The 17,983-nt window shown below is 36.5% G+C and overlaps 1 protein-coding gene across 5 annotated transcripts in view; it reads left to right on the top strand.

Moving 5' to 3' along the window:
• The window catches only part of LOC127958871 (zinc finger and BTB domain-containing protein 20), a 60,805-nt gene extending 43,874 nt beyond the window's left edge, over positions 1-16,931 (top strand). For 3 of the 5 annotated variants that reach the window (XM_052557913.1, XM_052557914.1, XM_052557915.1), the window contains exons 3-4: positions 266-1,828; positions 4,451-16,931. In XM_052557913.1, the coding sequence (XP_052413873.1) occupies positions 286-1,828; positions 4,451-4,980 (2,073 nt within the window). In that variant the 5' untranslated portion in view covers positions 266-285 and the 3' untranslated portion in view covers positions 4,981-16,931. Of the gene's footprint in view, positions 1-251; positions 1,829-4,450 lie in introns of those variants that run through there. The other 2 variants (XM_052557911.1, XR_008154168.1) reach the window with 2 other exon arrangements.
• Positions 16,932-17,983: the final 1,052 nt, after the last annotated feature.

Below are 17,983 nucleotides of genomic sequence, written 5' to 3'. Positions count from 1 at the left end.
AAAGGTCTCTTATTTAAAGCAATGGAGTACTTTGCACTTCAAAAAACAATGCCAAAGGGGTTCCCTTTGTGTTAAAAAGTGACGACCAAAGGGTCCCGAACAAGCTTCAATATGTGATGAGTTGGGAGTGAGAATGTGTTGTAAGTTTAACTAACAATAGTTGTTAAAATATTTTAATCTATGGTCAACATTTTAATAAAGTGCTTGAGAAATGCATTAATCATGTGCATTACTTTTTCTGTTTGTGTTTGTGTCTGCCACACAGGTGACATCAGGTGCAAGGGGATGACCGAACGCATTCACCACATTAATCTCCACAACTTTAGCAATTCTGTACTTGAGACCCTCAATGAGCAGCGAAACCGCGGGCACTTCTGTGACGTGACTGTTCGGATCCATGGTAGCATGCTGCGAGCTCACCGTTGTGTGCTGGCTGCAGGCAGCCCCTTCTTTCAGGACAAGCTGCTCCTGGGCTACAGTGACATCGAGATCCCCTCTGTGGTTTCTGTACAGTCCGTCCAGAAACTGATTGACTTCATGTACAGCGGTGTGCTGCGGGTCTCCCAGTCCGAGGCCCTGCAGATCCTCACAGCTGCCAGCATACTTCAGATCAAGACCGTTATCGATGAATGCACCCGCATTGTTTCACAAAATGTTGGCATTGCTGGACCTGGCAGCTTTTCCGTCGTCCCAGGCGACTCGGGGCAGGAGACACCACGGGGAACTCCTGAGTCAGGCACGTCTGGTCCCAGTAGTGATGCCGAATCAGGCTACATGCAAACATCTCACCAGAGCCTTGACCGCGTTTATTCCTCACTTTATTCCAGCTGTTCTGGGTTGGGCCTGCAAAACGGTACCCGTGGAAATCGCTCCCACTATTCCAGCGCCGCGATGACAGCCAGCTATGACTCACCCCTTCCACTACAGCATAAGGAGGGAGGGCAAGATCCTGCCTGGATCACACGCATCCATGAGCGTTCGCAGCAGATGGAGCGCTTCTTGGCCACGTCGGAGACTACACACTGCCGTAAACAGCCTCGTCCCGTGAGGCTCCACACAGGTGATATTCACATCAAGCAGGAGCAAGGGGACGAGTACAACTGCTATGGGCTTGACTGCCGTGAGGACAGCGAACAGCTGGAGTGCGTCGAAAGTGAGCCCAAAGGCGAGAGTTTTGACTCCGGTGTCAGCTCTTCCATTGGCACGGAAACGGATTCTGTCGAGCAGCCTTTCTTGTCTGGGTTCACTCGAGACAACTGTCCAAATAAAGGCCAGCAAGGTGAGCGTGGAACCCCTGTGCAAATTGAGGTCAACGATTCATCTCCTGAGCAGACTCAAGAGTCGGTTGAAGACGGGAATAGAAACGGTCCTTCTCAAGAGAGTGGTGAGCTTGTAGTCCATCAGCCGTCACAAGCCAACCTAACAGCACCACAGTCCATGCCTGGTGGGCCGTACCTGCGGCCAGGTGAGCCACTTACCAGCAACCTGCGTATGCCCCTCACCCTGACCAGCAACACCCAGGTTATAGGAACTGCAGGCAACACTTACTTGCCTACACTCTTTGCAACCCAGTCAGCCAGCGACAACAAGCCTTTCCTCTTCAGTCTGCCCCAGTCCATTGGGAGTCAGCCGCCACAATTTGTGGCAGTACCCTCTCCCAGCATGCCTCCCTTCCCCAGCGGTCTGACGGTGCCACCAGGTGGAAGTCAGCAGCAAGGTGGTCCTGCAGTGGGACAGCATGGGGAGAAGAAGCCCTATGCATGCACTCTTTGTTGTAAGACCTTTACTGCCAAACAAAACTACGTGAAACACATGTTTGTGCACACAGGTGAGTTCACTATGCCTTCATCACTGTATGGTTAGCTTGTGAAGTTGTATACTATTATATCTATAAGCTAATCTGAAACACTTTTGATTCAAGGCGAATAATTGGTAACAATTATTGTGAATTTTTCTTGTTGGCTATCCTCTTTGGATTAAGTATTATATCATAAGTAGTCCAGTTAATTTCAGCAGTTTGACTAGTATCCGTCAGGACCTCAAATTTAATGATATGATTCTTCAGTTAATGGGTTTTAACATGAAGTTTAAACTCAAAGGACCCTATTTGAACAATCTAAACACATGGTTAAAGCACACAGTGCAGGTGCACTTAGGTTATTTCTGAATCCACTTTTGCTAGTATAATGAGAAAAAAAAAGGTTGGCACTCCTGGCATGTGGTCTAAAAAGGTTGTCCTTATTCTCTTAATGAGCAATGGGTGAGTTTTTGGGCATAATGTGCCATAAACCAAGCAGAGTTATTTACCAATTTACCATTCCCTTTAAGAGTGAGTTGTGCTCGCGCCATGGCAGATTCGCAATGTAAACGGCTGAATTTTAAGGCGTACAGACTGAACACGTCTCCAGAGAGCAAACCAATCTGCTCATGCGCGAGCGGTAGGTAGGCTAATTCTGATACACGCAATGACTATCCATTATGACATTCATGACATTTTTATATGTAGCCTACACAATAATATTATTTATACTGTAATCCTTAATTTTTTTATATTTGGTATGTTTGTATACTGCTGCATCCCTTTGTGTAATAAGCAAAGTGAATCCATGTTGTGGACCAATCAAGAGGTGCATTTTCTACTATCGTGCTCTTTAAATAGGATTAAAAAATAATAATATTGTACCATTGAGTTTAGACTAGGTTTGAGTTGGTCTGTGGCGCAGTCTATTTTCAGTTACTCAAAATAGCAATGCACCAACAATGCACCTGAACACACCTGTGTTTTAGACCAGCACACCCATGGGCACACAAATGGGGACAAATGCGTTTGCTATTTAAACAACGTGGCACAGGATGGGACAGTAATAACTGCGTCGGGGTGAAACTAGCAAAAACACTTGTGCCGCATTCTGCCAGAAGTATGGTAGGGCCCATTGAAATGAGAGCTTTGTCTTTGGCAAAGTCTCTAAGCTTACACAGATTGTACTCAATTTGCCAAATGCATGCTAGTTCCAGCTTTGTCATTGCATATATGCAGATGTGATCTTGTTTTATGAAAAAGTCTAATTCACCCCCCCCCCCCTTTTTTTTTTTATATGCCACAAAATCATTGACATTTTAGGAAGGTGCTTTATCAAAACAACTTTCAGTATATCCTTAAGCAACCTGGCTTTGGCAGAGACATTCCCACTTGTGAGAAGCTGAGTTTTGGAGTCATCTCTTTTGGAGACTGATCTTGCGAACTGATCTTGCAATTTATTAGCATAGCATATTCAAAATGGCTTAATACTTCTGAAGCCTACAGTAAAATATCCTGCCTTCAAAAGAGCACTCAACTATGGCAATGTTAAGTTTAGTAAGATAATTAAATTTGACACTGTGAACTCCTAAAGTAGATTTCCATGCAATAATGATCTGTCTTCAGGCCAGACCCAAGTCTGTGTGATCTTATATGTTTATTAAAACAAACAGACTTTGATCCTTGGTATGTCTTCAAATATGCTCCCATAATTGAATCACAGGAGCTTTTATCGTATAGCACAAAAGATAATTTACAATAACAACAGATGTTATTGTCTTTGACCTAGAAGACAGTGGCTGCCAAGAACATAATTATGTATATAACTGATATAACTTGCCAGGTTTCATCTTACAGCACTTCCTTGTGATTTTTACTTTTTTACAATAGTTCTCTTTATTTCTACAATTCAAGTTCACTTTTCTTGTTTTCTATTTCTTTTTCTGTTATGGGATTATTTCTAATGAATTCTTACTACCTAATTGAATCAGTTTTGAGTTTCATTTAAAAACCAGTATAAATTACTGCCTCACAAGCTTCATATGGGATTCCTGATTGTAAGAATGACCATGAAAAATGTCCAATCTTCCAAACTTGATGAGAAAAGGAACGTGTATAAAATTTCAATGTTACTTAAGCATATTGGTTGTGGTGGCCTTTTAAATTTCAAAATATGACATTACTGTTGCTAAGCAACCACAGCACTAATTAATTCCATAATTAAAATCAATACATTTAGCAACATTAAAAATTTGCATAAAAAGTTCAACTTTAAAAATAAGTTAAGTTAAAAACAAGAATTATTTTACGTAATGATATGCACAGAGTGTTTTTATCTTTCAAATTTAGTGTTTTTGTAAAGTTTTATCAAAAAATAAAACATAGACGTCATGAGTTCAAGAGGCAGGTTTATTCTTAAAAAGAGGAACAGGTATGTTTCAAATTTAATGTCTGTAACTGTCATATATTACATTACATTACTGAAATGGTTTGCCTGCAAAATACAGTAAATTATCACCATCCTGTCACAAAAAGCAGAAGAAGAACCTGCTCAGTTTTGCTGACTCGATCTACAATAGCATGACCAAAATGATCAGCGATGTTAATGACAATGGTTCCTTTCTAATGAGTTTGTGCTCTGTGTTCTTTCAGGTGAAAAGCCACACCAGTGCAGTATCTGTTGGCGTTCGTTTTCGCTGAAGGATTATCTCATCAAACACATGGTTACACATACAGGCGTCCGAGCATACCAGTGCAGCATCTGCAACAAACGCTTCACCCAGAAGAGCTCGCTCAACGTCCACATGCGCTTGCACCGTGGAGAGAAGTCCTACGAGTGCTACATCTGCAAGAAGAAGTTCTCCCACAAAACCCTGCTGGAGCGCCACATGGCCCTGCACAGCACCGAAACCGGGGTCACTGGGGTCAGTGTGGCTGGGAGTGCCGGAGGCCCAGCATCAATCCCGGTTCCGATGGCTGTTCCCGAGCCGGGAGCGGTGGCTCTCGCCATGCCGATGGGAGCGGGCGGAGCAGGGGGTGGAGTCGGAAGCACCGGAGTGGGCGTTGCTGCAGAAGCGAGCTGCCAGGAGGGGACCACCTACATGTGCTCCGTGTGCCCTGTCAAGTTTGACCAAATTGAGCACTTCAATGACCACATGCGCAAGCATGTCTCCGACGGATAAGTACAAATAAAAAAAACTTGCGTAAACATGGAAAAAGAATGAAATGATAACAAAAAAACGGCACTAGATTTTTTTTTTCTTATATTGGGGCATGAAGAGTAATGAGTATAGACACTGGCACATTAAGTTTTCTAGGGAAAAAAAAAGAAGCGTTTATTTCTTTTCTTTTTTTCTTTTTTTTTTGTCCTTGCTATTCTTAAAGAATAAAAAAAAGATGGTGGCCTTAAGGCTGTGTAGTTGGATAATGATCCACTGGCTGGATCCATACTACTGGCCTCTAAATGTATGCTTTCCTTAAATACTGATTTATGTGTTGAACACTACCGAAAGGCCTGCGAAAGAACACACAAGAAAAAAAAAAATTCACATGCGCACACACACTCAGACATACAAACACAAATACACATACACATACCCATGCATGCACTCACATGCACAAACTACTTATACACACTTATATATGTTAGAGGTATTTTGTACGTATGTGTATTTGTGCATGTGAGCGTGCGTGTGCACAGAAATAAATGTTGCAGTGAATTTTTTTAACTTGTAGATCTTTTCCCATGTAGACCGTATTGGACACTATAAGCGTCCAAGCTTACTGTGGTATAGATTCAAAAACAAAAAAACAAAATACAGAAAAAGAGATTTGGCTCTAGATTCATTCTAAAATAATGATGGTCACGTGTTTGCCTTTTTATGTGCGATAAGAATAGGAGAGTTATTCAATTTGACACTGGGTTTTTATTTATTATTATGGCATTGAGGGATTATGATGTTGATGTTGTCAAGGTACAAGCCAGTTTTACTAACTGTACTAAAATTGAAATTTTTGAGTGGCTTGATGAATGAATGATTATTATGATTATGACATTTTCCTTTTCCCCCACCACCCTTTTTTCCCCGATGGTTCAGGTCAAGTTTACAAAAAAAAAAAAAAAAAAAAGAGTTTATCAATGACAGTATTCAAGCAAAAACTTTGAATGCCGTTAATAATTTCCAGTTCATTTTGCATACACTGCCACTAAGAAGACGACTGTTAGTTGACCTCTTCCACTTCAAAACGAAGTGTGATGAAGTTCTATTTGCTCCATGCTTTTTTTTTTTTTTTTTTGACAAAAAGAAAAAACGAAAATGGCAGATTTTAGTATGCAAACACGCCCGAAATCCAAGGTAATTGCTGCTCCTCACATGTTCACTTTGAGACTGTTATCAGCTGTAGAATCCAACAATATGTGGATATTTCTCTAATTGTTATTATTTCTCAGTGAACATGGGAAACGTTAAGCTATTTGGAGCTATGGGCTAGATTAGATCAAAAGTGAACTGGATAAAAATAACCTCCTAAATGCATAAAAATGATGTATTTCCTATTAGCGGCGACTACTATGACTCAGTTGTTTGGGCCGGTGGGGTGACTAAAATGCACTACTCCTGTTCCTAAAGCCCCACCTAGTGGCTCAAATAGCCGTCCTTGTTTTTTGCCTGATGGGATATACACATAGAAAAGAGCAGGCGAAGGATATAGGGACGCAAGGCAACAGAAAAATAAACATCTACTGAATCACAATAAATTTAACACGGTCATTCTTCTTTAATATACCACAGGGAGAAAACTCTCCAAACAATAAGAAACATTCCCAATTTTACAGATATCTAGAAATTGTGTGTGTACTTTGGAAGTGAGTTGAGAAGGTTGTCTTTTTGGTGTTATGTCACTCAGAAGCTCTGTGTTCTTATTTGGTTTTGTTATACACATATTTTATGGATATAAAAAGACTCATCTGCCGTGCAACTGCAATTTGGCAATTTTTGCTCACTTATCTGAGTAGATACACTTTTGGAGTGTAGTTAAAATGATGACAAAATGTATCGATCACAATTTATTTAGACTTTTTCCATTTGGGATTTGGTCACAAGTTGTAGGTTTGAAAAACAGTGCTACTTTGCACATTTGCTTCAAAATCCTGTGCTTAAACATTGAATTGTTTTACTTAAGAAATTAAATTCTATGTTTTTTTTATTGTTTATAAAGGAAATATCTTTTCTTAAAAGCTTGATAAGAGGACTGCATTGTTTTCTTGCATATATGTTGCACTGCTTAAACCAATAAGTGCACTACTGTTACCAGAGATGTTCTAGTTTTAAGAGATAATCATTTTTTATCAAATATTTGGTTCTATAGTTCACTTGTGTTTGAGTAGCTTTGTTCTTTTTTTGATTAGATGATTAAATGGCTTTTTATCATCACTTGCTATTGTATTTACTTTGTGCTGTTTATGCAAGCGTTTTTTTTCTTTTTTTTTTTCTTATTTAAACCATTGTCCCTGGTCAGATCCTAATGATTTATTGCTTTCACCACTTCCATCCCTTCCCCCATCCCAAAACTATCCTAATGCAGTTAATTCATTGAAGCAAATGCTCGGTTTTCTTCTCATTCATACCAAACAAAAAAAAAAAAAAAAAAAAAAACAAAAAAACATAAAAATCACAAAACCAAAAAAAAAAAAGAAGAAATGTAGTGTGTGCCTAAATATATGATAAATGTCCTTTAGAACAAGTACGTTTCTACGAGAGGGTCATTGTGCAAAGCTTTTTAGTGCTGTCTAGGGATCAAGCACATTTATGTATGTGTTTGTATGAGCATGTGTGTGTATATTCCTCTGGTATGTCTCTATGTGTGTGCTGTACAATTTGTGATGCCTGAACTGTAGGGCTTCCTTTGCAATATGCAGTACAGGTACGGCAACAGTGACAACATTTCATTTTACATACTTAGGAGTGCATTTGGTAACTTTCTCAAGAACAATCATTACTATTTTCCCTACAATAAATGACACAAGGAACATGATGCTGTTAAGGCCCTTGCTTTAAGTCTGAATGATACGATCTGGCCTAACCCAGTGCGGTCAAAGTCAATTCAATGACTTCAGTACGCCTGTTAAATATTCTGTATCGTTCTCCAGTGCTTCGAAACCAAACACCGCTTTTTAACTCAATTATGCTGCAAAGTTTGGCCACAGGCTGTGTTGTATCAGTCTGAGGTGTTGCCTTTTTCAGTCGCTCTGGTCTTTTCCAGTCGAGTTGCAGATCCCGTTCTTATTTTACTTCAGCTTGGCGTACCATTTTGATGGTTGTGTTGAGTAGCTAAATTATCTGTTGGTGGTCTGTGGCGGTGGTGGTGATGGTACAGTTGATAGTTGAAAGAGTCTTGTCTCATCCATTTGTAGTTTTGTTGGTTGTGAATCGTTTGTTGGATCTAAATGTTATTTTTCCCATTCAGTAACCGTCCATATGGATTTAAACTGCAGCAAAATGCAGAAACGTGTCTGTAAAGAAGGGTCAGGCCAGAATAAACGTTAACATTTCAACACATTAAAGCACTTAATGAGCGCTATCAGAGAGCGGGGAGGGAGGGACTTACATTGGCCATCAGCTGTGTCTTTACAGATAGCCTTAATCATGTTTGACTCAAGCGACCAAATGCACTATTGCTTGTGAAGGTGCTGTTGCAATTTCTAGCGTTTATTTTACACAAGGGATATATATTTAAGAGAAAGCAACCTTGCAATACAGTATTTGTAAATTGTCTTGTAAAGGTTATGAAGGACATATAGCTACATGCAAATCACTGATTACTCTTGTCATTTTGGTATAGATTCATTCGGCCATGCGTTTTAACCACGCATGGAGGCAACAGCGTCACAGGTCCTAGTATCAGGCTTCATATATTAAAGCCGTCTCATCTCGCTTGTGTTGTGAAGCTTTCATGTCCGATATTACCATTACTCTGTGTTTGTTCATATGTACAAAGGAAAAAGAACAGCGACAAATTTTTTTTAAATAATGTTTTATTTCACAGAGACTTTGTTTAGTCAAAATTCAGTAGTTTGTGAAAGTGTACAAATCTGCACGAAGATGTTTAGACACAATTCAGATGCTTAAATGTCATAGTCTACTACCCATTGCATCTAGACTGGACACCGTTCTTGTGGGTAAAAAGCACTATGACGATCACTTCTATGAGTAGTTCAAGTAGACTTTTTACATTACTTACAGTATATATTTACAGTTCATAAATGTAGAATTAGCTTTTATTTTTGTTTTCTGCTTAAAATTGTAATTTTACAATACATGTTCATTTTCTTCAGTGTACAGTATAGACAAAGCACTCTCTTTGCTATTACAGTTAGTTTTTGTTGTAGGACTACAACCTTCTTTTCTTCTTGCTTTTTAACAAAGGTACTTTTTTAAAAACAAAAAATCTTAATTTATAAAGAATATCTATTCCTAGAGTATAGACTTGTGGGCACAGAAAAGACCTTGGAAAACATCCCCAATATCTAAGTAGGAGCGGAAGAGGTGAATATTATTTGGAACAGCTAAATGATTGGTTGTCTTGTAAGCTTTTTCATAACATGCAAACTATATCATGCATCCTATAATGCTGGTCTGAGAAAACCCCAGTGAAATGCTTCAGTCAAATTCAGTCAGCCCATTTTCCCATCTCCATATTTAAACAGTCAGCTTCAATTTAACATCGCTGCATTGAAATCTTTCATCTTGCAGTTGCTTTCTTCTTCGAACAAACAAAGACTTAATCTTCTCTCTACACAATGGTCAGACTAATTCAAAACAAGCTAGAGAATCCATGTCTTCATCAGCATCTACAACAGATAGTACTGTAACCAAAACAACACCTAACACTGTACATGTGGAATTTTACAATGCCTCTCCTTTGTAGAAGAAAAAAAAAATGATGAAGTGCCTCTTTTTACAGATCCAAGCTTAATAAAGTTCACAGTAATACTGTTATTTTTATTCTGTAATAATAATACTTCACAAAACAGCAAAAACAAAACAATATTCACTGCCTAAAACAAAATAAAACACACACACAAACATAGTTTTCCAACTGTCGACACAGATCCCTCTATGAGGCAAGCATGAGGACTACCAGCAATAATAATTACAAAATAGATCTGAAATGTCACAAAAAGACTTTGACTTGTACCATTAAGGACCACTAATAAGTAAGGGTGTTTTATCATGTTTTAACCCCTGAAATCACCAAAATGAAGCTTATTTTATACTACAATATACAATGTTATATTGTGTCCAAAGTGCCCCTGTTATAATTAATAAATAAAAAAAAATGTTTGCATATGTTTTAATTTCATTTCATATTTTTCAAGCCTGCCTTTAGAATTTTGTAAGTTGCATATTTAAAATGCCCTATTGAAAATGTCTGCCTTTTCAGTATGCATTTTATTGGACATTTGTGTATGTGCACAAAACTAAACAAACAAACAAAAAATGTGTTCTTCCTATCCAATTTCCTCTTCTTCCTCTCCGTTTCTTAGTTCTTTCCTATAGATGCTGAATTTGCTTGAGATGACGTCTTTCCTTTCAAAGATGTTAATGCTATATACTTTTGAGCAGTTGTTGTTATACATAATCAGCATAATATTGTGTATGCCGTAACCAATATTGCGATGTTTGTTTGAAAAGAGGTCATTGTAGTTCTGAGATAAGATTTGCGAGATTTTACAGACTACTCTGTAAACTTGAGTATAGAGACAGTTTTTTGAAGAATATAACAGAGAAACGAATACCATTTTAATCTTTGTAGTCAGTAGACAAGCATATCATATGTTCAATACCAAATCATTTTTTTCCGCCAGAGGTTAGATATGTAAGCATGCTTCAGATTACACACTTTTCTAACACTTCTCTTTCTGCGTTACAGCTCTGAATATTGATTATATGATGTTCTACTGCTTGTATCATAGGCTCAAATCCAAAGACAAAGCATTTACTCTATTTATGACTAAAGAGTTTGTTCGTTTGTTCCTTTGTTTTTCAGAAACAATAGAGAATTATACATATATTTACAGGACAAAGTACAATACAGATTTTAACAGGAAAAGCAAGCAAACATAAAATATCTTTAGATGAATCATATATATATATATTTGTGTGTGTGTGTATATATATATATATATATATATATATGATGTTTCAGATACAGATACTGCAGTTTCTTTACTAATCACACAAGGCATACTTTTAATAATGATGCTGACTACACAGTTTTAAAAGATGACATGCATGATTCGCTGAAAATGCAAGTGTGCTCATGTCATTTGCATTGCGTTGAGGATCACTTTTTCGTGGCCACTGAAACATGAAATGTTCCTAGTAAGGGTTTGGATCGAGGAAACGGCTAGTTTGCATGCTTTTAGGGACACCCACAGTTTGCAACAAAGTCATTTGCAAAAGTACTCAGTGGATTGTATTTAAGGGTCTGCAAGGAATGGAGGGAGAGGTGGACAGATGGTGGTGCTTGTGCTGGGCTGAGAGGAGTGGTGACGCCAATTTTCATATCTGTGAGCTGTGTTTTGTGCTTTCTCTATTTTCCACAACCACTGTGTATACACCCTAAAGCATCAATCTGTCCTGTTAAAATTGAATCTCATCTGCCTCTCTGTCAAGTTTGATACATGACGCCTCAGTTCACCAATAACAGTGTTTTTGTATAATTAATCAAACAATTAATCAACTAAACAGTCAGTTTAAGTAACAGACTGTATTCTGCTGCAGTTTTAGCCTGTAATGGAGTCATAATGAAGAATTCCTAAACTAATAAATTAAAAACATGTAAAATAACTGTTGGTCTAAATTCAGGAATAAATTTTTCTATTAGACACATTTCTAAACTTCCATCACGTCTACAAAGTGTTTTCTTATTTTATTATAAGATATGCTTACATAAAAAATTGAATCAGCTCATTATATACCATATATTTGACTAACATAAAATGAAATAAAATTTGTGTATGTGGTATATGCTTTTCATAATTTAAACTAAAATTGCTTATCACACTACAAATATCATTGATTTTTTTTATTTTTTTATTTTTACTTGACTTTTAAAATGACAGGTTTGCCACCTCATTTGAAATTCAGAATTTTAAATGGATGAAATTAGCTTAAATTTACAAGACATTCTAAATGACATTGAGAATGATGGTTGACCCTGCTGTTACTGGTGATCCGAGATAGGTTTCTTGTTTCTGGTACATTTGATCTTTAGGACTCAAAGAACACATGGTAGCTGCACAATTTGATGTCTGCATTAATTCCAGTGCACTGTTTTTGTGGAAGTTAACACAAATTTGTGTGTGGTTTGCAATATACAAGTAACATCATCTTAATGGGAAACAGCAAATTTGAAACTGTAAATTACACATATCTACATATATTCCTTCGGCAGATGCCTTTTTATATACAACTAGTCCATACAGTAGATTAGTGTAATAGGTAAAGATAGACAATATATGTAACTCTTTAATAATATATATTAAATTGACCTGTTTTATGGAGTCTTTTGTACTTTACATAGTTCACTAATAAACAAAACAGGATTTCAGTCCAGCAGATGAGCAAATCTGTCCATTCCAAAGTTTAATATTGATATTATTTTTATTTAGTGGTAATTTGATTTAGTCTGTTTCCAAATTCATTTAGATTGACCCCAAATTATTGTGGATGCTTTGATTTCCCCCGTTTATTCAACACACAAGAAAAGATTTCATACTAACTACTTAGACACTCGTTTAGTAAGCACCCATTATCTATCTTTTTGATAAGAATTTAATATAGTTTTGAGGAACTATCATACACTTAAACACTCTAAAATGTTTAAATGGTTTTAATCTAGCGAGCTTTCCCCCCAATGTATTTATTTATTTTCTTTAACTAAGAATTTTGCTGCGTAGAATTGTAAACAGCAATATAAAATGCAAATAAAATAAGAAAAATTGACATGTTTGTAGACCTGTCATAAATTAAATTTTAAAGCTTTTGAGAATTTAATATGAAAATGCTGATTTGAACGCAGATGTTTGGGGCCACTTAATTGTATTCAAATACAGTATGTCTATAACAAAATATTTTTATTTAAAAAAAGGCTTTGGGGAGTTTTTCATCTTATTGTTTTCCTTTTTTTGACTTTATCCTTTAATGTTTTAACCTTTATTTTAACTATTAGTATAGTACCAAATGTGCTATTGCTTGAGCAACACAAAGAGAACAAATTTAACGATCCAAAGCTTCTAAAGTAATTTGAACCTAATTCATTAAATTAAGTTTTTTAAATATAATTTATCTTGGGCTCCGTAAAAGTTAAGTCAGAAAAGGTAAGTTTATGTTAACACCAAATAATTACGCCAATGTCATGAAACACAATGCGGAAAACATCCTGAAAGTGGTTTTGACTAAAATTTGATCTCACTTGTGAAATATGTGCATCAGTATGTGCTATGATTACACAGATGATGGGTGGAAAAATTCCCCATCCCCATTCTATTCCACATTGACTCATTTCATTATTTTTTAATTTGTAAAAATTAATTCAAATATTATTTGCTTCAGTAACGTCAAACATCAAATCAATTGATGTGATACAACAATCTACTGATGTGCTGTTTTTCCTCATATTTTTCTTTCTTCATTATTTCAGCTGCTCTGCTTCATGCAATGGTCGTTAAGATTCACTTGTTATTTGTCAGCATGGACCAAGCGTTTTATTTCTCTTGTTTGCATGTAACCGTTTATTTAAAGGTTAATTTACCAAAATCTGACATATATAGATCAACTCTAACAAATTTTCCAACAGTGATTTTTTTCCAACATTAAATTAAATATATTAAAATACAATTAGTCATGGTTTCTTTTCATATAAATCAACCTAGAAGTACAGTACAATTTTATGTTTAAGGACCAAACCCCCCCACCCCCTTTATGTTTTCTTTTTTTTGCAACATATAGTGATATCATATAATCAATGTAAAAAAAAAAAACAAGTGTAATGTGATTATTTGGTTGGGAATGCTCATATCATAGTAGAATTTTACCCCTTGACAAATAGACAATGTAGTAAAATGCCATGGGATACTTTACTAGCTTAATTCTGCTAATGTGTTTAGCTTGTTTGGTTTAGATACACGTTTAATACAATTTAAGTGACTACATAGAAACCTAGCTGGCATAAAAGTCAAAGTTTTCAAAAGATTTTGTATTTTCCACTGTTTAAAGCCATATCTTAACGCCTTGTTTTATTCTTGCACTAGCACATAATTTATTTTTCACAAATTTCATTTTCTTGGTTTTCATATTGAAACATTTAAACTGAGCAAATGTGGAGCTGTTGTAGTAAAGGTATTAAACATCTTACAGTATTCAAACAACAACCTTTAAACGAAAATCTACAGTTGTGATTTTAATTTGTGTTTAAATTAGTTTGTCCAATTTCTATTACTGTTGTGAAAAAAAGTTTATTTGCTTCATAATACCTGCTGTTTAGAGATATAGAATAAGTTTTTTTAGTGCGTGTACAAGGCCATTTCCTTTTATTTTTATATGTCAAACACTGGACTAGAATAATTAACCATTTCTAAGACATCGTCAAGCCAAGTCAAATTGTAATTTCATGAACACAAAGCAGCACAGAATACAGATTTGTTCTGACCAACACATTCAGTTTGTTCAGCTACACAGGGTTGTCTACACTCAAATATCTCTCTCTAAAATTAAACTGAACCCATTTTTGTGGTGAAAACACCACCCTATTTTTTTCCAGAAACTTTTTTTTTTTATTCCACAAAATTTTTGATTTTTAAAGAAAACCCCTCTGCAAACTAACTGCATGATAAAATGTCAAAAGGCAAACCACTTCAGTGAATTACAACAACTGAAAGAAACCACTAAACATAAACCACAGTCGATCCCTGTAGTAGTCCTCATTGACTTAAACCCAAATACCACTTATCAAACCAGAAAAGAATTTTGCACTAAAATTATTCTTGGTCTTCTTTGATAAATAGCAATAGAACACTTAACATAAAACGAATCAGTCATGTGTGACAACAGAAGCTTTCTTTGCTCCTAAAATATGCTTTATTTTTATTTTTTTTATTTTTTTTTAAATACATTTGCATTATTTGTTTATAAAGAAACAACATTGGACATGTGTGGTGATGCTGAGGCTGTAAAGTTGGATATTAATACTGTTAAAGAAAACACATAAAATGTCTGCATTTTAGGTACATTAAAGTATATGCTTCCTGTTTCCTCTTGTGATTGTTCTTGAACAAATGTTTTTTTTTTTTTTTTGGTGTTTCAACACTAATGAAATATTTAGAGGGGAATATTCACACATGGCAACTTGTTTGACTCTTGCAAGAGATGTGAGAGTCAGAGACATTCAACTGAGTGCAAACATATACTTATTGCTTCTTGTTATTATTAAATGAGTTTTTGCTGATCTTTTACAAACACTTTGTCAGTACTACCGTGTTTCTGGGACTGAGATGTTTTGTCACTGATCAAAAGTCGCAGTCTGGTTTGAAGCTACGAATACAGTAGGAACGGTTCTTTTGGTTTTCTGCTGTGACATGCACACACACAAAATCTACTTAAAGTCAGTATCCATAAAGGAAGAAACTGAAACTGGAACATCGGAAGTTTCCTATGCCTAACTACAGGTGATCAGTAATAACCTCTAGCAATTTATACGTAGTGATGGTTTTTGTTTTCTGGAAATAGTGACTTTCCAGTTAAAACTGCTTTGTGGTGTTGTTGAAAGGTGTTGCAGTTTGTCTCAATATGTTGCGTGTTAGAGGAAGCATAAGTATGTGCCTTCATGTAATCTACTTGGTGAGCTTGTTTTTATTAAGAAGCTGAAGCCAGCCAGTTGTGTTTGCACTAAAACCAAGTTGCTTTTGTGATGTTGGTTATTTGAGCAAGCTTGTTGCATCACTTTAGCAGTATGCATGAGGGTGATCCTTGGTAAGTTCTAGGGATAGAGCTTGTGTCTTTTAACTTCTAAACTAGTGCAGCTTAGGAAATTCCCAGAATAATATCTCTGCTTTGTTTTATTTTGTTTTGATCAAATCATCCAACAACGTCATCGTGTCTTGCTGTGGCATATTCCATATTGAAAAGAAACATCAAACGCATACAAATACAATATTGCATATTAGAGTATTTAACATGTCTGTGGAAAAGACTGTCACACATTTTTCTGAATCGGTGAGAGTGCATGAGTTCATGAGGTCGCCTCAAGACTATTGGTCATGTTAATATTGGTTCTTTTGTGCTATTTTTTAACTAAGTAAGTTTTTGTTGCATTTGTAATTTATTTCTGTTTTGTTTATTGAAACTTAAAAAAGGCCTACATGCTTTTCAGTCTTACAAATGCACCTTATAATCACCTGTTCCTGAACAGACAGGCCTTGTAATATCTCTAATTTAGCACCTTACTACACAGCATGATTTCACTTTATGCCACTTTTACTATACTTCCATGCATATGATTTGAAAGAAAAAAATAAAACCTTATATATTTAGTGAAAATATTTAAAGGGATGTGCCAAAGTTTGGAGGCGATCTCCCTTGTTTGTATGTTTATTATTACTTTTTATTTTCCTTCTGCTTCAGTTATTGCAATGGTATCTCATGTAACCTTTCTTACAAATGTGTTTAGAAAAAAAAAAAATGATTTCAGCAAACAGTATCATTACTTGCCATTTTACAGTAAGCCCTGTATTTTCACGTATATTTACCAGTGATGTGTATTTGTTATTAAACAGAAGATAGCCGTGAAAGCTTCATTATGTTACATAATATTGTGACTTTTTTCGAAAAACTGTGAAGACTTGCATATACTTTATACAGAAGTATTAAGCCTTAATGCAAAAGACTAAAAAAAAATAAAAAAAGAGTGGAAGATAACTGATTGTTGCAAAGTAAGGATGATTTTTTTGTAAATGTTACCAGCACCTTTTTTTGTAATTTTCACTCTCTGAGGTATTGTAAGTTCACTCTGTTTGTGAAGTTTGAATATGAAGGAATAAAAAAAAAATAGTACTTTCCTGTACATTAAAGGATGGGATGATGTGTGTGTTTTTATTTCTGGACCTATGCTGTAGAGCTGGGCTGTAGAAACACCATAATTCTTTAGTTACCATAATAATTTCCTTTTTTTTTCTTTTTTTTTTTCTTTAAAATGCTAGAAATTTTTCACTTGTGATAAGAAGTTTCTGTAATAGCCTCTTGAATTTTGTTCAAATATCAAAATCCATATCAACAGAACATCTATGTTACATATGGTAACCCTCAGTCCCTGAAGGAGGGAACGGAGACATAATGTCGCCGGACTGACGAATTGGGACATTGCTTCAATAGACCAATATACTTTGAATGTGTAAACTAAATGAGCCAATGGACAATGGCATGCAAATATTGCATCAAGCTGCAGCTGATCACAGCATAAGTATAAGAAGGCAGCAGGTGCAATGCAAACCAGGTTTTAGCAGAGGAGCTGAGCCGGTGACCCAGACGCTCAGCAGTGGTACAGGGAACGAGGGTTACCATACGTAACCGAGATGTTCCCTTTCAGTCGGTCACTCTCGACATCACGTCGGTGACCGACAAATTGGGATTCCCTACCAAAGCACCATGGATGCTGCCCTTCTGTTCAAGCAACCTGCGCCTCTTTTTGGTGTAGGCCGAGGATCGCAACAAGTAGTTCCATTCACCATTGTCAAAGCACTTATCACTCAGTGAGATTGGATAACACTGGGAAAACGTACCCATCCCACTTGGAACAGGGACTATGCTGGAGTTCCATCCTTCCTGAAGGAGGTCTCGGGAGCAAATACACATATGATCATCCATGTATTAGGTGCATATGGAAAATTGGAGGTGATTGAAACCCTCTTGGAAAATGGCAGAAGTCTGCCAGGGAAACAATGGCTCCAAGGCTATACCGTGGACATTACACATATGGGATCCACTTAGGTCTCTCATATGGAACCCAGCCTTCTACCGGTTTTCAAGGATTCAGCGAGTCAAGGTCTGGCACCGTATGCTCCACCACGTCTGGCTGCCGAGGAAATGGAGGAGCTTGATGGGGTTTACAGTATGGAGACTACAGTAT

Source organism: Carassius gibelio, chromosome B5 (genome assembly GCF_023724105.1).
Source record: "Carassius gibelio isolate Cgi1373 ecotype wild population from Czech Republic chromosome B5, carGib1.2-hapl.c, whole genome shotgun sequence".
Lineage (NCBI taxonomy): Eukaryota > Metazoa > Chordata > Actinopteri > Cypriniformes > Cyprinidae > Carassius > Carassius gibelio.
Note: the sequence above shows the minus strand (reverse complement) of the source record. Positions and strands in the feature narration are given on the sequence as shown.